Genomic DNA, 27,639 nt, shown 5'->3' with positions numbered 1-27,639 from the left:
AATAACAAGAACACCGTACTCCTTCTTCTCTCTTTCTCTCCAGAGACACAATCCGACATCTATATTTCAGCACGCAATCAGTCGAAATTAGCTGAGTTTCCTGCGTATCTGCGTTAGACGACTTGATCTATATTAAATTACGCAATTATCGTCAAAGGAATATTATTTACATAGAACGAATATTCGATCCGTTGTTTTTCTCTCCTTCAAGTATCGAATTTAATTATTTCCTGTGCCGCCCTCGAAATCTGCTCAATCTGAAAGGAAAACATCCGGGCATCTTTAATAAATGCGCATTTATTTCTGGCCCATTATATCCGATCAGAAATGCCATAAATGCCTCCACGAATTCTGACCTCCCTATATTGCTAACGCGTAAAAATTTTATCGTTTTATTATGCCGGAATGGGTTTTAAGGGCGAAACATAAATTTTATAATAAAATATCTGCCAATCAAACTACCATAATCGATTTTCACTAAATTGTAGCTTATGTTTCTCGTTCACAAAAGTATCAAAATTAAATTCCATTTAGATCACAAAAATATCAACATCTGCAACGAATATAAAATGTATCTAAACAGCATCTTCTTTCTAAATATTTAGATCATAATCACGCTTTGGAAAGTGTTAATTAACGCTTCGGACTTTAAAAGAACGGCAGTCATAATTGCACAAATAATGAATGATTTATTTCACTTCTAAATTCATATATAATATTAGGGAGACCGGAAAGTAACAATCGTTTCTGTGTATTTCTATATTTGATTGATATTTGTCAGCTCATTGTGTATCTTGAACGCGTTCCAAAATTACTTCTAAATATTGAGTTGTTCCATAATTAGTATCGTTTTTTTTTTCATTGATGACGTGAACTCCATATTTCATTTAGTAGTGATTGTTTCAGTCAAAAACTGAGCATCATTGTATGAAGTTTATGACGATAACTGCCTTATTAAACGACAGTGTCGACGTTGGTTTGCTCTTTTTCGTTCTGGAAACACATTAGCATATGCGACTTTTTGCTGAATCGTAACCAAAACGATCCATTTCCCATAATCGACATCCAAAGCCAATATTCACCAAAAGAAGATTATGCTTTGTGGGTGGTGGGACTGCAAGGGTTTAGGCTACTTTGAGCTGCTTCCAAGAAACCTAACTATTGATTCGAATGTCTACTGTCGTCAACTATCGAAATTGAACGAAGAAATCAAGAGAAAAAGTCATTAACTGGCCAATCCCAAAAGTGTTCCATTATGAAAACGCCTTCCCAACACCTCTTTGATTACCTGTCAAAAATTAACACAGATCAATTGGAAACTTATGCCACATTCACCCTGTAGTCTTGACTTAATACCATCAGATTACCATTAGTTTCAATTCCTTCAAAACCAAGACTTCTTTGAACGTGGAATTTTTCACCTTACCGAAAGATGTCAAAAGATCATTGATTAAAGTTTGTTGCTAATATAAATAAATTTGCTTTGAAAAGTATGAAAAAAAACGACGTTAACGACTTAATAACTGACAACACATATTTATGGGAGAGTGCAAAGTTTCTATGTTGTATTAATGGATGAGAGAATGTGACCTAAATTCATTACTCAAAAAAATACCCATCCATTTGAACCATTCTGTTATATTTGCGATTGCAATCTCTTAATGTATGAATATTAGCCGCCTGACCAACACCCATCAGGAATTGTGTCACACACGACAAACGTAATTGCCCAGTTTCGACTCGGGCATTTAAAAAAAAAGGTGATGCTCACGTCCGGCTAATTGATGTTCCGTTCACGCTCCGGGCTCAATTCCGCCACATTCAAAATAATTAATTTCCTTACGAGAATACGGTAAAAGTAACCGGTACCGTTAGGCCGGTTTGTGCGACTGCGGGGCATTAACACCGAAAAATATCGGACGGGCCGCTGGTAAAAAAAATCGATTAAGACGGACTTATGAATTGATCGCGATCGACCTGGAATCGGAAAGGCAACAACCTCGACGAGATGTGTCACGCACAATCCGTCTTCACCTCCACCTCGTTCGGGATCGGCGACAACGGTTTCGATGATGAGATACGCAAACATTTCGCACGTTTGGCTAACACAAACGTCACGTTTCAAGTTTACATAATCCTTTGCACGATTAGCAGTCGATTAAAAAATTTACTGTTGGTTCCGCGAGAGACGCAGATATTTAGGCCGCGTTCACGGTGTCAACGTACTCCGAGGTGCAGTGCGACATCGTCGTCGTGGTTGCGACTCGGTGTACCGTTACCACCTAATATCGAATGCCGAGGACGTAAGACGAGACGGACTGATGAAGGTCGAAGGTTCACACTCCTCATCCAACCCAAAATTGGGACAACGCCTAACAAATAACAGTATTTTTTATAAACTTGATTTAATTTATTCATCCCCATCAAGTTGCAACAATTTCATGTTGACGGATTACCGTCCGTTCACCGTTAATTTTACGACTTGCTAGTAAAATAACCAATAATTTATTTACAGATTGCACCGACGTAAATTTAGCAATAGCCTTTTACTCGTAAAAATTCAAATGAGTACCATACAGTGGCCTGAAGCAACAGAAACGATTAAGGGTGACATTTTATGGATCACTCGTTGTGCTTGCAACATTTATGTAATAATGGCTTTTTGTGATTCACGTGCCTGCAACATTTAGTTGTGTTGGTATCTATTCAAACACAAATTCCTGACGACGGAAGCAACTCGGAGACGCAAAACAGACCATATTGTGCAAGAAAATGCAATAAAATGTATGATTTGTGTTGTACGGTGTGCTCCAATACATAAATCGACGGGAATCGGTTATGAAAGGGATTATCCCTGTGCTCCATACGCCATTTATTATTTGAGTACGTGGTTGTTGCGTAAAATACGGAATTACTTATGTGTAAGGCACCATTTGTCCCCGATTTATCGACACACCGAAGCTTTTCACAAGAATTCCCGTGTTTTCCCTTGTTAGGTTCAATTAAAATTCCACAAGACCCCAAAACACAAACATTATTCAGGATTCAATTGCTCAATTCGGATATTCGAGTCGAGAAAAAGTCAACATTATAAAATAGTCCCGCTTTTAAAACTGTCCCCGCAAAATTCTTTCTCAGCAGGATTACCGCTGCCTCGCTTCTCTCTCTTGCCGTGTGACAGACGGACGTGAAATTTCGTTTGCCGATGGGATTTACATTTCAATTTCGCAAATGTATTTAAACGACAAAACGCGGTTTTTATTTGTCACGCCGGAATTTAAAGGTTTTCCTGTTGAAATTATTTATTTTGCCGAGCCATTCGTTCAAATATTTATAATATGAGACGCTGCAAACAGACGGGCAACTAGATAAACGAATTTAAATGGAAATCCTTGTGCTTATTTTAATTACGTTGCTGGAAACATATTTAATTGATTTTCCTTCTAGACAATATAATTTGTTCATTTATGGAAGGTTAAAAGCTTGACGGATATCATATTATAGATTTACACCAACCCAAGTGGTATCAGACAGGATCTCGTAACACCTCGCCGATTTTTATTGGACGGATGGACGTTTCATTCTCGGAGATGACGAGTTGTTGTCCCTATCTTGCCCATCTTCACGGGAGAATCCCCGTCTGTTTGGCGGGAATAAATTCGTGACTAAGTGAAGAAGAAAAAAAACAGTACACCCCGCGGTGCGCTGACCTGTCGGCCATCCAGTCGGAACGGTGACCCCAGATTGGATCTTCCCTCCCCTTGAAAATAACAGAGTTCTTCTTCACCTTGTGCGTTCGGTACGTCTAGTGCCGGCGGCTTTCAACGCCAATTATTGATAAATCACCGCGATTTTACTTGTCATTTACTACTGCATCGTTGCGGAACTACTTATTTTTTTGAGTTATTCCTCGCGAGGGACACCCATATTTTATACCGGTGTTGTGGTCCCTCAACGGAATCGATTTCGCCGACTTTTTTGCCTTTGTTTCGCTGCGCCCAGACCGGAATAGATTGGCTTATCTGTTTCCTTCCACTGGAGACTCCGTCGCCAATAAATATCAATTTAAACGCTACGTCGATGCAATAAAAATATTATTGTTATTCGCCAAGTTCGCCTCTTTCTTTCATTCCGATTGCAAAAGCCGAACTCGTAAATCAAAACGAATTTCCAATCGTTCTTTATCACCGGATATCTGAAAATAATTATTCGTTCGAAGCGCTTTTTCTACGTAACAATGATTAATAAAAACGTATTAGGACGATTAAACCACGAGGCGTGGCCGGACCGTTATTCGCCACGAAAAGAGATCAGAGTGCCAATTCCATTAATTCTCGCGAACAGTTCCGTACTCGGACGAGATAATCGGAACCTGTGGCGTATATTAAGAGTTTGCCCTCTTTACGCCATTATCTGTGTCAGAGGCGTATAATCGCGGAATTCAGTTGCATGATAGATGCGCAATTTTAAATGGGAGATCTAGGACGGCGCTGCTTCAAATGAATCTGTGCCTCATGGATATTCATCCGCTGCGGATGCGATAATCGTTGCGTGTTTCCAATATTTTATGTTTTAGTATTAACGAAACACAGTCTGTGTAATTAAAGGTTCGTCGCCTGTGCGACTGTCGGTATCTTGTTCTGTGTGATTTATAATAGAATGTTGGAGCTCGTAGCAGGTGCATGATTGTTGACATGTTAATGTAATCAGTTCAAATCGATACGATATAACTCAATTGTTACAGAATCCCCGTTAATTAAAATTCCACGCGTACATCAGTACTAAAGATGTTGTCATTGTAGTCCATTGATAACAAATTGTTTGACATTTTTATGATCTCGCAAAAGAGAAATTATCTTAAAGAGTCTCGAAGGAACAATGAGGTCTAATTCGTGAGAATGCTCCAGCTGAAACCGTCATCACCATCCGCTGCCACTTTAATATTCGAACATTCAACTCCGAATCGCCCGTGAAATGTGAAAAAGCACAGAATATCTGCGAGTATTATTTTGGAACGGTCACGTTATTGAACTTGCACTGCCTGGTTGTCGAACTCCATCAGATCGTCGCACCGAAACTAATATTTTTGTCACGAACCTTATTGACATTTTCGGCAAACAAACGTACATCGGAAAGACGTTCGAGTTCTTGAGATGTTTCCTGGGAATAATATCCCATTATCTAATCATCAAGGCTTCGCTCTGTACATTGTAATGTGTGTCACTCCGATTTATGTAAATAAATATCCATATTTGTATTTCGTTGTGGCGTCCTTGAAGTAGTCCCGTCCTGGGGTTGTCTCGAAACGTGAAATTCAATTTCCAATTCCTATTCGAGTGTTTGATGAGAAAACAATCGGACGCGGCGAACAAATCAATGCGAATGGTAACGCACTCGGAGAAAGAACGGCCCCTGGCACGATACACAAAAATAAGGGGAGGAAAACTAATGTCCTCGACTAGATTTATTGTACTTTTTATTGGTGAGAATTCAGGCCTCAGTTTTTCCTAGTTAACGCTCTTCTGGACAGATGCGGGAAACCACCGAAAATAGGCCAACTACCTTAACATAATTACCTTCATGATGGCACTCAACAAACTCGTTAGGACCTCGGTTAAGTGTACTTATTAAAACCCATCTCGGCATTACGAAGTGTGCTCTCCAAACTACAGGGAACCTTCTCTGCACTCACACAATGCAACGCATAAATTAAATCTAATCTAGAATCGGGACATTTATTATGCGTGTTTGTCTTCGTAACTTAATTAAGTATGTAAAGCGTGCACTTTCTATTCATAATCTGAAATCACCCAGATACAAATGGCCGTCGCATTCAAAACATCTCCTAACCTTCATTAAATCATTGCAGCAACTCTTCCGATCTCAACAGTCGCAACAGCCGACACCGAACGCCGCCCAGCTGCAGCTCCTCCAACAGCAACAGCAGCAGCAGTACCTGGCGCAGCAGCAGCAGGCCGCCGCCTTCCCGCAGGCGCCCTACGTGCTGAACCCACAACAGGAACCCTATCTGATAACTGCCGGCGTGCCACAGTATTACGGCGTTGGTCCGTGGGTCTACCCGGCACCGCCCGCCAACCTCATCCAGCAGGGCGCCAGCAATGGGGCGCGTAGACCGCTCACCCCCAACGGGACCGCCGAGGCGCAACAGCAAGTGCAGGTATTTGACTCAAATTGTATATTTTAACAGTTAAATTCGTTTCCCTCTCATGTACCAAAATCTAGCAATAAATCTTTTGGAAAGTAATTTCGTTTCGCAATCTTATAACACTTATGCCAGTCGTATATATTTACATACAAAGCGCACTAATACTAATTGATTGAATCGTTTTCAAAAAGTATTGCGTGTCAAAGCAGATTTATTGCTATGTTATAAATTTCTTATTACATAACTATTGTGTGAATACATTTAACATATTGTATATAAAAGTAATAAAAAGATGACATCTAAATATTTATGTACAGAGCAATTTTAACGAATCCATTAAAATTTTGACAACTAATCGAAATTAGAAGTTGTATGTTATATATAGTTAAAACGCCACACACATTTTGTACTTGTAAAAATATCTCAAAATAGATCATAATTGAGTTAGATGCCTTTACAAATGTTGTACATTATAAATAGTGTAAATACGATGGATATTTCCCTTCCAGCCTCAAGTTCCGGGTGGCTACATCGTGCCGTACTACGACCAGAGCGCAGCACCGATCCTCATGGCGCAGGGCGCAGCCGCGATGCGCAACGGCACCCCCATGCGCCTCGTCAGCCCCGCCCCCGTTCTTGTACAGCCGGCGCAAGCCGCTGCCGCCGCTGGAAGGCAAACGCAAGCGGCTGCGGCAGCAGCAGCAGCCGCCTCCTTGTACACGAACACGCCGCAGAGCATCTACGGTACTGCCAACGTCAACACCTCGGTCAACGGCGGTACCCTCGGTGGTAAGTATCCGCAGAACACTCGTTGCTCTCCAATTTCTAAACGTTCGTTTGGTGGTGGTTTTACGGCACATTATTAATGCAACACTAATTTGTACATACACATTCAGCAACACGCTTTTTACATTCGCATAAAAAGGGAATTAGAGAACGGAAGTCAACAAATTTACGCCGTCTCCGACATTTACATAGCATCCGACCGGCAATTTCCATGATAAAGATGCAATTTAAGTTTTGTGTCTGGGCGAAAATCTGCCGCCTCCTCCCACTCAATCCCCGTTCGAGATTCATGCCGTTTCCTTGAATTACACTTTAAAACATGCAAACGAAAACGACGTCTTCAAAGTTTCCACAGTCTTAATCCGGTGTCACAATTAATTATCCCATGACCCTTTCCCGGGGTGAGCAGCTGAAATTATCAACACTGTAGTGAAAGTCGAAAAAATGTGTATATTGTATAGTTGTAATTTTTGTACAGAAATTTAAGTTTGTTCCCAGGTGTTGTTAACATTTTGTAATTTATTTCAAAAGAGAGATAAATATTGATAGCAATCGATACAGTAAAATGATAATAGTGTTATTAATGTCTTTGATATGTTTAACGCATAATAAATTTTACATAGTAAAACCTTAAAGGCAATTGAGATGTACCGGTATATATGCAACACTAACCTTACACTTACCACAGCGCATTCATTATTCAACAGACTTGTAATGACGATCATCTTTCATGCAGCTTACGGTACAAGCCACAAGCGACAAATAAATATTGCGCTAGATATTACATATTTCATGATGCCGTAACCGTAGAAATGGTCGCAATTGCAATTTTCCGATTGGATACGAACCTTCCAAGTTATGAAGTCATTTCTCAAGAGTGAGTAAGTAATGCGTTGTTGCATTAGTGATCAAAGAACGCATAAATAATTCACTCACTACACCGTATGATTACTTTAAATCTCATACATGAGACATTTTCCGTTTTTATCAAACAGTGAACGTTTAAAACGGTTGATAAAATGAAAATCTAACAATATATATGTGTATATGGAATTAATTCCATAAATTCGTTTCATAATTAACCAACACATTACATGGTGTGTCTGTCTGTCTATCTTACTAACTGCTGGTGTCGGCTAGGTGTGGCCCAAGGTGTCGGTTCGGGCCTGTTCCAGACCTTGCACGCAGCGCCCCCATCTGCCCCATTCGGCAGTTCATCATTGGGCAACATCGGATCGTCTGCCACGACGACCTCTCTTCACACAGGTAGGGGATCACCATCCATTACTAATTAATTGTCTTTCGAAGAGGAGCCGTCGCAGTTTCGAGAGATCCAAGTCAGAATTTGTAAAAAGTTGTATAAAATTGTACAGTATATATCATCACGTTGTCTTTCTTCTGACATGAATCGAACGAAAGTTCATTATCATTCGCTCACACGCTTTTGTAAATAATCTGCTGCTTCTCGAGCATCCTTCCCAAACTAATTAGGGCACTCTTTCATACAGATAACCTGAGTGGATTGGGTCTGAGCAGCACCGCGACTGGCAGAAGAGATTCCTTCGACAGGAACACATCTGCGTTTTCACCGTCGCTGGATTACAGACAAAAATGGCCCTCGTACAACATAGGCAGTAGTCCCAGTCCGTTGGCCGGAGGTGGCAGTTTAACGCCTCCACCTTCTGCCCCGCTGCAACTAGGCGGCCTTGTAACATCCAGAGTGTTGTCTGCGGCTCCCGGAGCGGAAGCTAAATACAGGTACGTAATAAAACAACACAATTATTGTTACATTTATTACATACATGTATGTTATTTTATAGAAATTCGGTTGCGGCCGGTTTGTCGGCAAACGCAATGTTCGGCTCCACCAATTCCCTCTTCACCAAGATCAACTCGTCGCTCACCGCAGTACCGAGCGCATTAGACAAGGGCCCACAAGGTCGTTCCCGTCTGCTGGAGGACTTCCGCAACAACCGCTACCCGAACTTGCAGTTGAGGGATCTCGCCAATCACATCGTCGAGTTCTCGCAGGACCAGCACGGTTCGCGTTTCATACAGCAAAAGCTGGAGCGCGCGACCACCAACGAGAAGCAGATGGTGTTCAACGAGATCTTGTCAGCCGCCTACAACCTGATGACCGATGTGTTCGGCAACTACGTGATTCAGAAGTTCTTCGAGTTCGGCACCCCCGAACAGAAGACCACGCTGGCACAAAAGGTGCGCGGACACGTATTGCCATTGGCGTTGCAGATGTACGGCTGCCGAGTTATTCAGAAGGCACTCGAATCGATACCTGCTGAACAACAGCAGGAGATCGTCAGGGAATTGGACGGACATGTGTTGAAGTGTGTCAAAGATCAAAACGGCAACCACGTCGTCCAGAAGTGTATCGAGTGCGTCGATCCGAATGCATTGCAGGTGAGTGTACGTTGGCTCCATTTCATGCACTATTTGGATTTCCAGTAGTGTAGGCGACAAATAGTCTGACTTCTTAACCATTTTGCAGTTCATCATCCAGTCCTTTTCCGGACAAGTCTACACTCTGTCGACCCACCCTTACGGATGTCGCGTAATCCAACGCATCCTCGAGCACTGTACACCCGAACAGACCGCCCCCATTTTGGCTGAATTACATCAGCACACCGATCAACTGATCCAGGACCAGTTTGGAAACTATGTCATCCAACACGTGCTCGGTAAGATTTCCACATTACAATTTAATTATTTTATTGTTATTTCGCGACTGTTTCAGAACACGGCAAACCCGAGGACAAGTCACAGTTAATAAACAACGTGAGGGGCAAAGTGCTGGTCTTGAGCCAACACAAATTCGCCAGCAATGTGGTGGAAAAGTGCGTGACGCACGCCACCCGGGCTGAGAGGGCTCTACTTATCGAGGAAGTTTGCGGATTTAACGACAAGTACGTTGCTACCCACCTCCACACCCTGATCTATAATAACTGACTCGTTGTGTCTGTTTCAGCGCATTGCACGTCATGATGAAGGACCAGTACGCCAACTACGTGGTCCAGAAGATGATCGACGTGAGCGAGCCGACCCAGCGCAAGGTGCTGATGCACAAGATTCGCCCGCACTTGAACTCACTGCGCAAGTACACGTACGGCAAACACATAATCGCCAAGTTGGAGAAGTACTTCATGAAGGCGCCCGGTTCGATGGGCTCCATAGGCGGCGAATTAGGACCGATCGGTCCGCCGACCAACGGCGTGCTCTAGACGAGGAGTACGCGAGCTCCGCGCGACGGACGGACAATGGGGCGCACACCAACCAGCTAGTTATTTGTTTCGTCCGGGCGCGGAAACTAAACAAAAACGACAGTGGTTCGTTTCCGACTTCGTTTTCAAGTGCCGAGCGAGTTTTTGACTTGTATGGTGCGGATTTGTCGAATCGCAGAAAAGCGATGCGGTTTCTATTGTTTTTACAAACCCTCAGCCACTAATTTCGAAACTCTCTCGGTGCAATTGTAAGTACAGTTGCTTTTTAAGTTTTCGACCAATTACGGGCCGCCGAGTCGCGTGGCCCGTACGGTTCCAGTATTTTTTCATTAATTTTTCTTTAATTTAACGTTTTTTAAATGCATTAATTTTTTCGAATACGATTCGAGGTCCGATTAGTGTCGCGGGATGCAGCGACCTTGGCTCGGTCCTCCGCAAATTTGCATATTTAATTTTCTTTTTTTTTTTCATATTTTTTTATTTTTTTGCGTAAGGTTTAGTATAGCTAGGATTATATCGTGTATACATAAAATGTCTGTATTATAGTTGTAATTTATGTATTTTGTCTCGCATCAATCTTCATTGTTACGTTGCTTGGCTTTTGTTTTACGATTTTATTAACTACTTTATTTTCCTTATTACGATCATTAGTTTATCTAGAATAGTTGTTATACAATATAATTTCTCGTTTTCTTTTTGCTGGTTTGATGATGGATGGTTTGGTTCGAGTACGCAAAACTCGATTACTTTTTTAATTAATTGATTAATTCATTTCGGTATTGGGCCAATAAAGCAAGAGGCAAACAAACAATTTTCAGACAGTATCATACATGTTCATTTGATGAGTCTCCCAGACAAGCAAACCTTGTGGTTGTATAAACAATTTTTTTGAAACGAATCTCAAATTTTATTTTAATCTTTTTAGCGTTGCTCTCGGATGAATGGTTGGAAAATTTAAAGTGACAAAAGGTGTAAATATTGGATTAAGGGCTAAATTATAAATTAAATAAACCGGAAACTTGTGCGAACCCGAAAATTAATAGCACATTACTAGACTTTTATCCTCCTTGACAGTACGTTCATAATGTGATAAGGTCCTCAGGAAAATAGATTTGAACATCATCAAACATTAAACGAAAATAAAAACAAACAAAACAATTGTCGAGTTCATCCCAATCAGTTCTTTTTCAAGTTTCACCATCGACCACCCCCGTAAATCTACACAAATACACGCACGCGCATCCACACACACACACATACACACATGTCATGCCATTTAAACGTCTAATCTTCTTAATGTTCTTAATTACAAACAATTGAAATAATAATAAATAAATCACAGAGAGCAGCGGTAGTCGAACACGAATTAATCGGTGAAGCTATTTATTGATTTCCGAAAGCAACTAACAAACAATTCATTAAACAACAAATGAGGAAATAATACCATTTGATATTAATAAATGTTGTGCATTGCTTTCAGAACGCGACACCGACATACAAGGTTCGTGTGACCGACAACCAGCTCTTGCTACTACGAACTTTTTCAACTTTTCAAATTTTCAAACAATTTTTAATAATATCAACTGCATTTACACATAAAACACGACGTTGCATTTATAGTAGTTAGGTCTTTATAAAACAAAAAAATGAAATTAGTAATTTAAATTAGATTCTATCGTGTTATTAAAAGCGATGCCGCCTGACGTTGACCGGTCATGAAAAAATTAATAAAGGCCATCGACAGACGGTTTACACATAACGGTTTGTTTGGAATATTAAAAAAAAAATCTTGGTATTTAGACAAATTAACCAGCTGTTACTAATATTTAAGCTACAATTGTAGGAATTATATAAAGTAGAATTTGATGGCACGTTTCTTTTTAATTCGTATACAGGGTGCCCGAAAAAGTCCGCGGAAACAACGAGAGGTTCTCATCAGAACTTTATTTTATGTGCGGTGATTTTCGCTTGTTTTAAAGTCGGCCAACATCTAAACAAACAACTTTTAACTGTTTATAAAAGTAGATAGATTTAAGTTTTCCACAAATTCGACTCAAACAACATTTTTGACAGTTTGACGTGGACTTTTCAGCCGACACTGTATAAAAAAAAAGTATTCAAATAATGTAAAATGTAATTGTAATAATTGTACAGTTTTTTCGTAAATTCCATTATTAATAATATGAAGATAATGTTAATTTAATTGCATTTATGACTGTTTTAATGTAATTTACGTGTTTTTGAGCTAATCTGTGTAGAAATTATGTCACACACGTACACGACACCATTATAATATATACCACGCGCATATACATACACTGTATCATAAGTCGTCGACTAAAAGACAGGAAACTATTTAAATAGATATATGTAAGAATAATAATAATGATGCTAAAAATAAGCAAACCTCTCATACATACATACACACAGGTAACAAAATATATCTGCAAGTCAAGTCGAAAGAAAAGAATAAACAAATTCTGAATAGCATTAGAACAAAAACACTCGCGAACGGCAGAACGGCAGACCGCAGTCGCCCCGTCTCGACGCTTCACCAGACGCTCGCGCACGTATTTCAAGCCCCCATCCCCCACGTGTACAAAGCCTGCGAACGATTTTGTAAAATTTGTAATTATAATTAGCGAACGAATATTATTTATGTATTATTTAAAGTGTCAAGTACCTTGTACTTTGTAAAATATTAATTTGTACATTGTATTTTTAATATAAATTGCGGACTATTGATACCGACTCTATTTTGTAAGATATTAGATTTACGGGAAATTTATTATGAAAGAACGAACGCGATGCGATCAGAGGTGAAGCGCGCGACACGTCGGCTTGAGCCGTTTGCTGTGCGAAGGCGGAGTCGCTTCGACATTGGAAATATCTACTTAACTTGAACTTAATATCCGATCAATTCGAATCCCCATTAATCTTTCTTAGACGGTCAATCAATCATCTCGAATAGACGACTATTCAGAGTTCCATACAAGAAACACAAAACGGATGTAAGGTATTTCCGGGTCGATCCGACTCCGCCTGGCCAGTCATCTTTGGTATGTGTACATAGAGTACCCAATTTTGTATTATATGTAATATAGTTTCGTTCATAACATTTCCAAACAAATGCCACATTGATATAAAAACTTATCCACGCGCGACCACTCCAAAAAACCAAGGTAGCTTGCTTTGTACACTTATTAAGGATAACTGTAATTTAGTGGTCAGGTCGTGTATTGGGGTAGTTGCCCTTTGGAACGGGTGCCTTAGTACAGGACTGCATTACTAACTGCGACCAGCCCTCCCCCATGTGCCCCACTAGTGATATGTATATATGTTAATCATTTTTAAATTGTATCACATGTATTTATATAGTAAAGTGTTTAATAGTGTGTAATAAAATACTATGTAAAATAATCCATTTTTGTACTTAGAAATTATTTGTAATTGTAATTTTATCATGTGAAATAATTAATTAATTAATTCCACTCTCCACTTCTATCGGACGCTGTCGCTTCGATCTCAAACGTTTTTTTCTTATTTTTTTAGTTTAGTTAGTTATTATCTCCGAAGAAGTAAGCCAGGAATCATTTGTTGTCGAAAGAATTCTATCTAATCTCCTTTCTTCAAGAAGGGGCACACCCTTATGTACGAGGCCGTTGTTCGACCGTACAGAAAGGTAAAAGCGGCGGTCGGTCCGATGGAACAGTGAGATGTTATTAAATATAATAAATAGGGCTTTGGGGAGAATCGGTTATAAAACGGCCAATTTTCATTTTGAAGATGGCAGTGTGGCCTCAGACTGATGTAAAGATACTAAACAAGATGTAAAGTGTAAATTCCATTTGGTTATCACGTTGTAAACTGTATAATACATGTGTAAAAATATAAAGAGCCGTTTGGAATCATGTGTAATTAAATTGTAAACTATGTATTCTAAATTCAAGCGATCTGTAATTTGTTTTATTGTACTTCGCAACGCCGGCTCATCAGAGTCGGGTCTGCTTTAATAGGGTAGCTGGACGGGGATCACTTGTGTTTCACAACAATATCAGTTACTATTCCCCCAATGGTGGATTCCACACGCGGCGGCACCAGCTGCAAGTGTGTTTGTTAGGGGCGACCCGAAATTGCAAATCGAAAATCAAAAATTTTCATTTTTTCCTTTCTATCTATCTCTCTGTCTATCTGTCTGTCTATATTAACTATCGGAGATACGCCCATACGAATCAACCACTCAGGGGAATAGTTCTGTATGGCTCTCTGTGGATCTACGGCTGTATATTTATATTTATTACGCGATCTGTTTTATGAATGTGTAAATTTAGTTATCGAATGCATGCTAGTTTTATTAGGATATCAATATGTATGATAATGTATTTCGATTTTATTATTTTTTACCACAGTAGTATAATAAACTATTAATGAAAAATACCAACTTGTTTTATTTATGGGAAACCTATCTGAAATTTAATTTACAATGGGTATTGAATTTGACGCACCGTTTTGACATCAAATAAGAATTTTCACCCTTACGTTTTTCGAAAAAAACTGTTTTCAATTTCATTTTTTTTTTTCAGTAGCAAAAATCAAAAGTTATGAATGGCAATGCTCTATGAGTAAAAGACTTAAAAAGATACTTTCATTATTAATCTCAACTAGATATCCGATTTTTTTAAAAAGTTAAAATCAATTTTCAGGCAGTTTTGTCCACACCCAAAGTTTGGCAAAAATGGTATTTAGAGACAGACTCCTTTCTATTCAAGAATATTTTCATTTTTGAAATTATAGAACATAAAAAAGCACGTTTAAAATGTGTTTTATGCAAAATTTATTGCACCAAAAAATGTATAATTTTTCAGTTCTATTGACAATAATTTTACATAGTTTTTGGTTTAAAAATTTAGAGAATATGAATGATCACTTATTTTGCTATGTTTACGAATAAATTATTTTAGGACTGTAAATTTTATAGTTTTCATTAAAATTCCTTCTTTTAATTTTATTCATGCAAGCGAAGACATTTAACTACCATAGAGAAGAAACGATAAGGACTTTGGGTCTCCTGGAAGGCGGCATGAATCAAACTCAGGTTGCAATGGAAGTTTGCCCTATCCAAAGCGTGAGTTCATGACTCTATGCACGATATAGAGACGAGAGAGATGTGAGGATAATGCAGTTCTGAGCTTGCCTAATCGATGCAAAGAAGTTGTCACGAATCCAGGAGTCATACAAATTATTAAACCATACCTTTTGACAGATATTTAAAATATTCATTATTTTTTTAAAATAAATTTTTGTTAGCAGCTTTCTCATTTGTTTCAATAATCTGTTAGTTAATTTTGTGCATCCATATTCAAACTAAATTAAAAACTGGACGATGGTGAGTATGTCCCATCACAAATAATTACCAACTGGTCCACCATTAATTCATACAATTTTCTTGCTGTATTTGACGTTTCCCTACTGATGACACCAATTCCAAAATGCAGACGCAAAACATTTTTTTCAAATGATGATAATATCACTTCGTTTCAGTAGTCAGATGTCATTTGTTCTTGGACTAAATTAAAAATTGAAGATATTATAGAAATTGAATTTCCGGTTCTTAATTTATATATTATATTTATTTGAGTTATATATAAAACACAATTACATTTCTATCATTATTTTTAGATTAACTAGAGTGAAACAACTTCCAGATAATAAAAAGTTCTGAAACTTTCAATATATGACGTTGGGATAGCTGAGTTAGCTAGCTCCAACTTTTATGATAAAGTTTGGAAGGTATACCTTTCTTAATTTACTTATTTATTACATATTGTCTACCAATAAAAGAGTTTTGTTACGATTAAATGCATTATGAGAAAATAAAATCTCTTTTATTTTATTTTTTTCATAATGTTCCACCACTTTAAAAAAATTTTAAAATTCCTGTAAAGTGTAAAGAGGCCTAAAAACTGTTTTTGACAAAATTTGACTGTATACACTTTTTAACAATGCGGTCAAAAATTTGATTTTAGTATTGTTTCTGTTTTTGAAAATCGATTATCCTTTTGAAACTGATAATGAAACTGTCTTTTTATGCCTTTTACTTCATAAACTGAAGAACAAAATTGCCATCCATTAATTTTGACTTTTATTATTAAAAAAAATTAAATCGATAACAGTTTATGGTAAAGAGCTGAAAATTATTTTTATTTGATGGTAGATTTCTCATACAAACCCGATTATACCCTTTAAAAAACAATAAAATTTAAAAAAAAAAAACTAACAAGTTAAACAATCAACAAGTCTCTCTGAAGGTGAAGGTTCCAAATGTTTAAATTGACAAAATAATTGTCACTAAACATCAATGTCATGAAATTACAATAACATTTACCATCAAAATTTTTCTGTGGCTTTGGTAATCCAAAGAGTTCCCAATGCATACATCTATTGTGAATAACCAGGTAAGTTTGGTGGTCTGTTAAAATAAATTAAATTGACGCTCTAAATTCAATATTTAAATAATACTACATATAAGTGAGGGACCGGTACTTACATAAACAAATACATAAAAACTAAACAAACTAAAATGCGTGCGTGATTACCAAATATTTAAACTGCCCAAATAATAGAATCATACATAAATTTGACAACACCGCACATAACCTCACTTTCTTTCCTATGTCATCTGATAACTGTCAGTTTACATAATTTTGGGGCCCCAACAAAAACTTAAACAACAATGTACGCGGGCAGAGTAAGGCTTAGTCATCTATTAGCGTTCCGTATACTGACTATATTGAATTCCAGTCCCTGAGATGGATTTTGGTACCAGCAGCCACAGCAGTAGCTGCTGCCAAGGATGGAACCAACTGCGATCCAAAACCAAACCTGATCTGTAAGCGCAGCCAGTTACCCATTTATGTGGACGAGCCGGAACAGAAACAGGAAGTTGTGATTACTGAGAAAGATGACACAATCGATGTTATTGCAGATTATGTTGGAACTGTTAGGAAAACCATCAAAAGTGCTGTTGATGAAGTCAAAGCGTACGCCTCTGTGGGGGAGGACGCAATTAATCAGACCAAAGAGAACTTAGATGGTGAGACTTAATTTTAATTTAAAATATTTCACAACCAGTACAAATGTATGTGCTATTCAGTTAACAATACATTAATTGATATCTGATTTAAAGGAAAATTTATTTAATAATTTTCAACCAATGTTCTTGTAATTAGGCTATTAATAAATGTGCTGTTTTTTTTGTAGTACATATTATTTTATTTTACATTCAATTCATTCATTATATTTAAGGAAATAACTTTTAAACTTGACTTTTTCTTTGTGGGCCACCAAATTTTGAAATCGTTAAAACAATGTCGCAACAAAAAAAAGTTTGAAAGACACTATACTAATTCGCTACTAATATGAAGAGTTTTTTGTATAATTTTGTATGATTTTTATAGGACTTGTGGACTTTCTAAGGAAAGAAGAAAACACAGTACCCAGGGCGGGGGCAATCGCCATCGGCGCTCTAGCAGGTTTGATATTGGGACTTAGGGGTAGATGGTTCAAGAGAACCATCTATTCGACGGCTGGAGGTTTGGCCATGGCCGCCGTTTGCTATCCCAAAGAGGCAGCTGAATATTCCCAAGTGGGTCTTGATGAGGCCAAAAAATACGTTACTATTGGCTATAATTTCGTACAAGGAGGTTTGTATTAGGAGATAGATATTTTAACCTACTATATATATTTACCTGACTATAATTAAATTGAAAACAATATATTAAATAAGATAATTTTTTCTTATATCTCGTATTTAAATGAAAAAAATTAATATAAAAATTATTAAAATATGCAGTAGGTGAAGATGATCCGCCAGTAGAACTGCCCAGCCTTCCATCACTGCCAACTTCTCTGACGGAAGCCTGGGAATCCGTGAAATCAACCGCTACATCGCTTGTTTCAGATACTCAACAACAGGTAGGCAAAACATATTCACCCATTGAAGGTGGTAGTGCAAAAAGAGTTGACGAAATTGAAGAAAATGAGGAAAAGGAAGAGATTGTGTGTGATGTCTTTGAAGACATTGAACCAGAGTGTGATCCTTGTGACCCCCCCGCTGAAAATGAACCTTGTCCTGAAACCAGTTCCTAATTGACAAGTCTGGATTCTCTTCCAATACGCAGTCTTACTCAAACATATATTCCCAGTAAAATATTTAAAAAATATCCCACCAAATAGGTGTATGTTTAATTTGTTTTCATTGTTTCAGGTGTCTAAACCAGAAGAATCTAAGAAATGAATATAACGTATTAATTGTAAATGTTATGGATAAATAAAATGTAACTAACTTATTAACAATATGTTTTATTTATTGAAGCTTATACAGTAGCTTTAACACAGCACATCCTCACAGAATAAAAACTGTTTTAAATTCTGTCAGGGAAAAATCATTTGATATCAGAATATCAACAGTTTCATTATTTCAAATATAGAATTAATAAAATCACAAATGTATATCACCTATGATTGAATATGTAACATAATATTTTAATTTCCCAGAAATTAGTAGCATTACAAAATTAATATGATCTTGCCTCTTTCATTTATAATTTTATACTATGAGTGTGAGTTTATAGATTGTCCTTAAAACTATAAAGAACAGATGATCCAAAAATATTCTTTGGCTTTTCAGAATTAAGAAAATTAATATTAGCTCATAATATAAAAATATTTAATTTGAATATATACATGTTATACAAATTTAAACCTGTTATTTTATAACATAATTTACAAGTGTGAGATTAAAAAATCTAAAATCTAATAATATTCAAAAAGCTGTAATATACAACTGTAACTTGTATTTAATGAATCAATCATTAAGTACTCACTCTATTTTACCTTGAAAGCATTTGAAACAATTTCATCCAAAGTAATTTGTTTGTGAGACCTCCTTGAACTGTGAACTTGGCTCCTCTGACTTCTTGTAGAATACTGTCTTACACTCCTGTTAAACTCCTCTTGAAGTTTCAAAGCAAGCTCATAGTCTGCTTTCTCTTGTAGCTGCTTGGAATCATCATGTTCAAATGCATTTGTAAGATTGTTCTTTTTTGATTTCATCTTAATGGCACTGTTATCAAATCCACATATTTCCGGACTAGTATTTTCAACTGAATCTTTTGAAATTTTGTTGTTGCCTAATTGCCTCTTAGGTCTTGCATCTCCACTACTTTCCCTTCTCTTCTTAGCCGGTGCCGTTTTCAATGAAGCTACCAACTTCCTTTTTGCTGGTGAAGAATCTGGGACAATTTTCTTGTTCTGTGGCGCCACTACTGTACAAGTATACGGAATTTCCCTCTTGTTAGTCTTAGTAACTGATGATGAAATGATAGCAATTCGAGCAAATGCTGATTCTAATGAGTTTGACTGGAAATCTATGGAACCTGTTGGACTTCTGTAAACATAAACAAATGTTCTTTTATTATCAGTTTTTAATTTAGGTTGTAATTGTAAAAAATCTTGACAGTCCAATGGGAAAATTTTCTGACAAGATTTTGTAACTTACGTAACCAAATAATCTATTATGAAATAAATCGTTGTATGCCTACTTACACAATTCTGGCAGCATTAGATGTACTAGCTCTCCTTGTAGGAACTTTGATTGGAGACTTGCCTTCTGATGGAGGATTATGTCTGTAGTCAATGGGTTTAAAATACCTACACTCTGATTCAATACAGTCACTTCCATCACTACTGTCTACATTAGTGGCAATCTTTTGGAGCTGTTGCATCTTCTTTTGTACAACTGGTAAACCAGAGTAACCTTTGCTGGTGGATGGTTGATTCAAACTAGTTTCTCTATCCAAGCACAACACTCTGCATGTGTATTCTTTCGTGGCAAAATTTTGTGCCTTTTGAGCACCTTTTTTAATAAACTGATCCAAGGTATTGTTAGTTCTGCTCGGAGTTACACTCCATTCATGTGATAATTTCTTGGCAATCTGCTCATCAATTTTTAGTTTTTTCATTTGTTCTTCTTTGACAGTTTCTACATATTCTTTTTCTTCCTTAGTTATTTTGGCAATTAATGCTTCACTAGCCTTCTCCTCTGCCTCCCTTTCTTTTCTGATTTCCTCATCTTCTTTTTGCTTTTGTATTTCATATTCTCTCCTAATTTCACCGGGTGTAGCCAATGGAATTTTGAGTTCTAAAAGATGTAACATGTAAGCAAAACAGTAAACAATCTGAAATTAAACGTTTACCTTGAGGCGTTACGACGTCGATTCCTTTTGATTTGTTTTCTAGTTGTTTGGAAAACTTCTCGCGCACCACATCCCACAGTTGAGCATTAATTAACCGCTTTTCTTTTTTCGCAATTCGATACCAGGATCCGATTCTTACTCGGCACAAGGGACAAGCGAGATTCGCATTTTGCATCGTGCCCTCGAAGCACGTAAAACAGAAGCAGTGGTTGCATGGTAGAGTCACCGGTTGGGTCAAAACACTCCGACAAATTGGACATAGTACATCGTCAATACTTAAATTATTGTAATTTGGGTTGTTTACTATTTTCGTGTTTCTACCTCGCCTAGGAGCCATGTTTTATTTACATCTGACAGGCAAGTTGACAACCACGGAAATACTTCTTCTTCTTCAAGGTGCTGAAGAAGAAAGATGTTGATTGAGTGATTGAGAATTTGATCCAGTGAAAAATTATCAAATCAAAACAAGTGTTTATTTAAATGAATATTACAAATTAACCATGTTTTTATCGGTTTTTGTTCTATAATGATAATCTGTTAAAAATAACGATTTATATGTTTGTGGACAATCACTCTATCTAATCTATCCAATTTATAGAACTAGTGCAAATATAGTGATTTCTATTATTAGTTTTAACTGCGTTATTTAAATAATAAGTGTGCAACCACCAAAATGTCCAGTTACATACATAAGCCAGATTTTAATTTGGGCCCTGTGAGTGTGGATCAAATATGTAAGAATTTATATCTTGGTGGATTAGCTGCAGCTAAAGATATTGAGACTCTGAAAAAATTGAAAATTACACATATCTTGACGATAGATACGTGTCCTTTACCTAGAAATATTTTAGAATTGGGACACATCAGTAAAAAGTTTATACAGCTTGCTGATCTACCAAATGAGGACCTATTGAGTCACTTGGATGACACCTTTTCGTTTATTGATTCAGCTATTGAAAATAATGGTGAGGTGCCATTTATAATTTAATATATATAATTTTAAATAAATAAATTTTCAGGAGTGGTTCTTGTACATTGCTACTTTGGGGTATCAAGGAGTGCAACCATTGTAATCGCATATGTGATGAAAAAAAACTACATTGGTTTACAAGAAGCACAGGAAATTGTCCGTGCTAAACGCAGCATAGTCCATCCAAATCAGGGTTTCATATCCCAACTAAAACTTTACTATGATATGGGATGTTGCATTGACCGAACCTACATGCACTACAAGATCTACCGTTTAGGCAAGGCGGCCGCTTTGGTGCGTAACGTTAAAGTCTTACCTTCAGATTATCTAGACTTGATTGAACCTGATCCGGGATTGGCTACAGTACAACCGAATCCGAACGTCTACAAATGTAAAAAATGTCGCCGAGTCGTCGCCACTGATTCAAACTTGCTGGTGCACAAGGACAAAAATCAACCATGCAAGAGGATGTACTTTATTGAACCTGTTAGGTGGATGCAAGTCACACAACATGTGGAGGGGAAGCTGCATTGTCCACAGTGTGACTCGAAGCTAGGATCATTCAGTTGGATTAAGGGATGTGAATGTCCATGTGGAGTTAAAGTGGCGCCTGCTTTTTATCTGACTCCTTCTAAGGTAGATTTTTCGAATGTTGTACAGAATGTTGAGATGACATTTTAATTAAAATTACTATTCTTAAAGACTCATTTGTGTCACCTGTTTTCTTTAAAAACTAAATAATTATCATAACTAATAATTTTAAATTCAGACAATATTAATATGAATCAAAATTATAATAAAAATAGATGTAATATATACCCAAAATCTACAGCTAAAATCTTTTTAATGTTGTGGTATACATGGTATGTGATATATATATTATTAATATAGATAAAAATATGTATATTTGATAAAATTGAATATCACCCCAACAAAAGAGAATCTTTCTGTTCAAATAGATGTGCCAAAAGTATAGAGCTGTACAATAATTAAATAAACGCACAATCTAAATCTCCAAATTAAAACAATCAGTATTATTTAAAATGAGACAATAAAAATTTTTTTTTATTTTTCCGTGTCATTGCAGCTTAGAGCGTTTTCTCTCAAAAATAATAATAATTGTTATATATTTAAATAATTTAAAATGAAATGACATGGAATTATATGATTGTATTGATGTTCTATATTTTTAAAAACCACGTTTATTTAATGTAAATTATTGTGTAAATAACAAAATATTAGATTAGACGTGTTATTTTTCTATTGTTTGTATAGTTTATAAATGTTAAAGCAAGCCTTCTGTATGACAAACCTAATAAAGAAATTAAAAGAAACATTTCATTTATTATATGGTACATTAGAGTAGTCCTTAGCCAAAGTGTTTTCGAATTTATTTACCCCCAGTGGCTCAAATGGTTCCAAATTGATAAAAGAAATTTCCTGAAAAGTTAAGTTCTTAATATTAACTATAAGATAGTCCGCATTCCAACCAAAGTTTCTTATGGAAATAACATGGGAAAAATTTCTTTCGTTCTTTAGAATTTTGTTACTCGGGGACAAACAAATTTAAAGTAATACATATTTTTACAGAGAATTTAACGCTCTACACAAAAAAAGTCTCTTACAACTTATGACTAAGTCGATTGGTTTAAAAGTCATTCTAACTCAAAGTTTAATCTGATTATAATTATCAATATTATTAAGTATATTTATAACACTTATGTTTTAAAATACATCAAAGCTCTCTTGATGGATTTAGGATTAAAAATCAGTACTTATCCTAGTTAAAAGTGGTTCATGGCATAGTTTGAGCTTGTAGTTAAACTAATGGGAGATTACTATGGTATACTAAGTAAGAATCCAGAACAGCAGCAACTTATAGATAAACTTTTATCAGATTACTGAATATTGTGCTAATCCTCGAAAAAGCTCAGTCGATGAAAATATGAAAATTGATTAAGGTGTAGTATTCAAATAGTATCTTATTTCATCTGTACTTTAATCTTGTAGATTTAAATATTCAGAAACTTTCTATTTTTTTAATCGACGAAACATACGTATTGATCACAACTAAAAAAACATTATAATTACATAAATTAATGATAAATAAAATAACTAACAAAAAATGTAATATATTTTAAAACACATTTAATATAATCATAAAAAAACTCAAATGACTTTTGAACCAAACGACAAAAAATCATAAAAGTCTTTTTTTGTAGAATGTTAAATTTTCTATAAAATTATGTATGTCTCAATATTTTAAATTAATTTGTCCTCGAATAATAATAGAAAATTTTCCCATGTTATTTCCATAAGAAACTTTGGTTGGAATGAGTCTTAGATTTTGTATTAAGAGCCCAAATTTTCCGGGAATTTTTTTTATCAATTTTTATTATTGGGGCAGGCAATATAAAAATTCATATTTATGTTTTTATACTTTAAAATAGAAAATTCCTTAATACTTACATAAAGGTAGAAGGGTAATATGTTGTAAAACCGACAATTAAACAAGCAATATCTGTTTTATATTAAATTAGAATGAATATTTTGTGCGCGAGTTCTTCAGAGACACTTTTAAATGTGCCTCTTCGCGCCAATTTATTTCATAAGTATATCTTGAATGTACCCATTTGTTTCTACATTCGTTATACGCTTTAAGGTTGGGCTATTGTTTCAATGGTAGAAAAGCTGGGGCGTGCCTCTAGCGAATGCGATAACTCCGGTTACCGGCGCAAACGAAGATCCCAAATATTTATTAACTTAAAAGGTTAACGGATTTTTTATTAAATGAAAGTGTATTTCCAGTTTAAATTATGACAAAATGTTTTTGAAGTATTAAACTGATCAATGACTAATTTGAATATTTTAACAAATACGGGATAAAAAAAACTTTGATTTAATATATCTTGGTACAAAAAATTTGATTGGCCACTAGGTACAGCAATTAATAAATATATAAATATTTTGCTGGCCTTATCTTTTATTTTCAAAATGTATGAAGCTAATTGGTATAAAAAGGTTTTTGTTTTTCTTGTTATATATATAACGTACCTTATAAAACTCAAATCTCGCAAGCCGCAGCTGGTCAAAAGTATAAACTGTTTTTATGCCACCTTTAATTTAACCAAATTTTTTGTAACCAAGTTACATATTATTTTAAAATGGTATGCAACCCAGCGTACACATCGTAATATAACATTTTATTAGATATTTAGTAAATAAAATATTAAACGATATGATTGAAATAATGCCATAAATATTAAAGTGGGGTTGTAATTATATTTCTTATTTTACCTAATTTATATCGTTAATTAACGATTAATAAATATTAATTTAAATGTTTGCTAAACAGTACCGAGAAAAGAACAAGGAGCACTTTGCGCAAATTAGCTTTCTCTCAGGTAAACCGTAAACCGAAGACGTGTCACAGCACCGTTAGATTTAGTTGTAGAGCTAACCTTGAACCTAACCACATACCGTGGTCAGTGATCTATTGTTTGAAAAATGTATACTCATTAAAAAAAATATATTATTAAATGAAAATATCAATCAAAAGTTAAATGGACAACACAAGGAACCGCAAAAACAAGAACAAAACGAAAGATGACGAATATACAGACAATCACCTGGAAAAAATACAGAATAAAATTGAACAACTGAAGAAAAACATTGAGGAAACACCTGTTAAAAATGAATCCGGGAAATGCGAATCGAAATTGTTTCGCATCAATTTCGAGATTGATCTGCTATCGATTTCCTTGTTTTTGTGTGGACTTATCACAAGAATTTATAAGCTAGAAGAACCCAAAAATATTGTGTAAGTAATTGAACTCATTCGTCCCATATTTAAGTAATAATAATGATTTTTTCGTAGATTTGACGAGTTACATTACGGCAAATATGTGTCTTTATACATGAAAAACACATTTTTCTTCGATTCACACCCACCATTAGGCAAACAACTAATTGCTGCAGTGGCATATTTGGCTGGATTCGATGGTAAATTCAAGTTTGACAAAATTGGCAGCCCCTACGCCGAAAATGTGCCACTTTTTGCGCTCAGAATTGTCCCAGCATTCTTCGGATCCATCATTATACCAGTAACATATCATCTGTTGCTAGAATTAGGTTTAACCCAGTGGACTTCTTTGCTGGCCGCCCTGTTGCTGCTTTTGGACAATGCTCTGCTGACGCAAAGCCGCTTCATTCTAATGGAGTCAATGTTGCTGTTTTTCGCCCTGTTTGGGATTTTGTGCATCCTGAAATTCAGGCAGTGCTACAGTAAGCCGTACAGTTTCTTCTGGTTCACATGGTTGATTTTGTCGAGCGTGTCGTTGACTTTCGCATTGTGCGTTAAATACGTAGGCTTTTATTCCTGTTGTCTCGGTTTTGCCATTTTGGGCAGGGACTTTTGGAAGTTATTGGCCTCACAGAAAATCTCTGACCGAGCTTTATTCATCAGGTTTGTGACTCAAACACTAGTAACGTTGTTCGTGGCGGCTTCTGTGTACATAAGTGTTTTTTATGTACATTTGAATGTTTTGTATAAAGCCGGGCCGCACGACAGTATTATGACCAGTGCTTTTCAAGCCTCTTTGGAAGGTGGCTTGGCTAGTATTACCAAAGGACAACCACTTTATGTGTCACATGGCTCACAGATAACTTTAAGGTAACTTAAATTAATTATTTCTAAATGGTTTTGCACATGAACTCTGAATTTCAGACATTCTCATGGAAGGACTTGTTGGTTGCATTCACACAACGCAATGTACCCGATCCGTTACCCGGACAAAAGGGGCTCCAGTCACCAGCAACAAGTAACTTGTTATTCTTTCAAAGATGTCAACAACTGGTGGATTGTCAAAAGACCTGAAAAGAACGATCTCGTCGTTGAACAACCGGTTGATTCCATCAAACACAACGACGTTATACAACTTGTGCACGGTAAAATTATAATTTCATATAGTTTGTTGACTTTAAACAACGTAAAATTTAGGTATAACAAGCAGGGCGTTGAATTCGCACGACGTGGCCGCCCCAATGTCGCCCCAGTGTCAGGAGGTCTCCTGCTACATAGACTACAATGTATCCATGCCCGCCCAAAACTTGTGGCGCGTGGAAATCATCAACAGGGAGCAAACAGGCGACACATGGCAAACCATCCAGTCGCTGATTCGTTTGGTGCACGTTGAATCGAACACAGCCTTGAAATTTACTGGTCGACAGTTACCCGATTGGGGTTTTCATCAACACGAAGTCGCGGCCGACAGAATAGTCAATCAGGATGACACCGTGTGGAATGTTGAGGAGCACCGATACACTAAGAGTAAGTACAGGAATTTTTATAGTTTGTTGTTAAATAATATGAATTTATAGCTGAGGATCAGAAGGAAAGGGAGAGGGATTTGGTAAACGCGGAAATGATTCCGACCGCTGCCACCACCTTAACGTTCTGGGAGAAGTTCTTTGAGTTGCATTACAAGATGATGTTTGCCGGAACTGAAAGTGTGCAGAATCATATGTACAGTTCTGAGCCATTAGAGTGGCCCCTGATGAGCAGAGGCATTGCTTACTGGGTCTCTTCAAAAAGCAATGTAAGCATTCAATAAATAACTCCATATTTTGGTACATTAATATGTTATTATCTTCAGGCTCAAATCCATTTATTAGGAAATATATTGGTGTGGTATTCTGCTACTTTTGGCGTCATTGGCTATTGCACAATTTTACTTTTCTACATGTTGAGAAGGAGGCGGCAGTGTTATGACTTGGATGAGGAACATTGGGAGAAATTCCAGCTGATTGGAGAGATTTTTCTAGCTGGTTATTTGATACATTTTATTCCATACTTTTTTGTTGAAAGAACGTTGTTTTTACATAATTATTTACCAGCTTTTGTGTTCAAAACTTTGTTACTGGCAGCTGTGTTGGAACATGTTTATACAGTTCTAAGAGACGTTTTAAATATGAAGGTGCTTGCTAATGGACTTATTATGGCACTAATCTTGTGGATGGGAGCTATTATATTTGTATTTAAAAAATTTACAATATTAAGTTATGGAAATGTTAGTTTGACCACAGATGATATTATTAACTTAAGGTGGCGTGATACTTGGGATTTTATAGTGCACAAATAACAAAGAGACTGATAAATTAAGGAAATATTTTTAAAATTTGCTGTGCCAAATGTTTGGCAGCTTTGTCTTTACTGTTAAAAATGAT

The 27,639-nt window shown here is 36.5% G+C and overlaps 5 protein-coding genes across 13 annotated transcripts in view; 4 read left to right on the top strand and 1 right to left on the bottom strand.

Annotated features, from left to right (window-relative positions):
- Positions 1 to 14,625, top strand: part of LOC109606251 (maternal protein pumilio-like) — a 152,035-nt gene extending 137,410 nt beyond the window's left edge. For 3 of the 5 annotated variants that reach the window (XM_049966983.1, XM_049966982.1, XM_049966986.1), the window contains 8 exons: positions 5,870 to 6,178; positions 6,676 to 6,955; positions 8,093 to 8,218; positions 8,461 to 8,710; positions 8,773 to 9,376; positions 9,459 to 9,648; positions 9,705 to 9,873; positions 9,936 to 14,625. In XM_049966983.1, the coding sequence (XP_049822940.1) occupies positions 5,870 to 6,178; positions 6,676 to 6,955; positions 8,093 to 8,218; positions 8,461 to 8,710; positions 8,773 to 9,376; positions 9,459 to 9,648; positions 9,705 to 9,873; positions 9,936 to 10,188 (2,181 nt within the window). In that variant the 3' untranslated portion in view covers positions 10,189 to 14,625. The remainder of the gene's footprint in view (positions 1 to 5,869; positions 6,179 to 6,675; positions 6,956 to 8,092; positions 8,219 to 8,460; positions 8,711 to 8,772; positions 9,377 to 9,458; positions 9,649 to 9,704; positions 9,874 to 9,935) is intronic. The other 2 variants (XM_049966984.1, XM_049966985.1) reach the window with 2 other exon arrangements.
- Positions 14,626 to 16,491: 1,866 nt separating this feature from the next.
- LOC109606248 (MICOS complex subunit MIC27) lies at positions 16,492 to 18,543 on the top strand. 5 transcript variants are annotated; one of them, XR_002192057.2, is made up of 5 exons: positions 16,492 to 16,643; positions 16,990 to 17,281; positions 17,646 to 17,891; positions 18,149 to 18,391; positions 18,455 to 18,543. XR_002192057.2 is itself a non-coding variant. In XM_049967000.1 (5 exons), the coding sequence occupies exons 1-5, from the start codon at positions 16,617 to 16,619 to the stop codon at positions 18,482 to 18,484; spliced, it is 609 nt and encodes a 202-aa protein (XP_049822957.1). In that variant the 5' UTR covers positions 16,492 to 16,616; the 3' UTR covers positions 18,485 to 18,543. The 5 variants fall into 5 exon arrangements, 2 of the variants coding, with proteins under 2 accessions (XP_049822957.1, XP_019878369.1); XR_002192055.2 differs by having other exon boundaries at positions 18,041 to 18,391; XM_049967000.1 differs by having other exon boundaries at positions 18,149 to 18,162.
- On the bottom strand, positions 18,534 to 20,873 carry LOC109606245 (E3 ubiquitin-protein ligase RNF168). Its single transcript, XM_020022808.2, has 3 exons — positions 20,445 to 20,873; positions 19,795 to 20,389; positions 18,534 to 19,636 (listed from the first exon to the last, which is right to left on the bottom strand). The coding sequence occupies exons 1-3, from the start codon at positions 20,779 to 20,781 to the stop codon at positions 19,075 to 19,077; spliced, it is 1,494 nt and encodes a 497-aa protein (XP_019878367.1). The 5' UTR covers positions 20,782 to 20,873; the 3' UTR covers positions 18,534 to 19,074.
- A 78-nt stretch (positions 20,874 to 20,951) lies between these two features.
- On the top strand, positions 20,952 to 22,121 carry LOC109606250 (dual specificity protein phosphatase MPK-4). Its single transcript, XM_020022813.2, has 2 exons — positions 20,952 to 21,409; positions 21,464 to 22,121. The coding sequence occupies exons 1-2, from the start codon at positions 21,118 to 21,120 to the stop codon at positions 22,093 to 22,095; spliced, it is 924 nt and encodes a 307-aa protein (XP_019878372.1). The 5' UTR covers positions 20,952 to 21,117; the 3' UTR covers positions 22,096 to 22,121.
- Positions 22,122 to 24,710: 2,589 nt separating this feature from the next.
- LOC109606252 (protein O-mannosyltransferase 1) lies at positions 24,711 to 27,583 on the top strand. The gene is made up of 6 exons (XM_020022815.2): positions 24,711 to 25,234; positions 25,292 to 26,086; positions 26,141 to 26,361; positions 26,414 to 26,743; positions 26,794 to 27,011; positions 27,069 to 27,583. Exons 1-6 carry the CDS (start codon positions 24,978 to 24,980, stop codon positions 27,552 to 27,554), a joined length of 2,307 nt encoding a protein of 768 aa, XP_019878374.1. The 5' UTR covers positions 24,711 to 24,977; the 3' UTR covers positions 27,555 to 27,583.
- The last annotated feature ends 56 nt before the right edge of the window (positions 27,584 to 27,639 follow it).

The sequence above is a fragment of the Aethina tumida genome, chromosome 4 (genome assembly GCF_024364675.1).
Source record: "Aethina tumida isolate Nest 87 chromosome 4, icAetTumi1.1, whole genome shotgun sequence".
Classification (NCBI taxonomy): Eukaryota; Metazoa; Arthropoda; class Insecta; order Coleoptera; family Nitidulidae; genus Aethina; species Aethina tumida.
The sequence above is the reverse complement of the archived record's forward strand: the minus strand, read 5'-3'. Positions and strand labels throughout refer to the sequence as shown.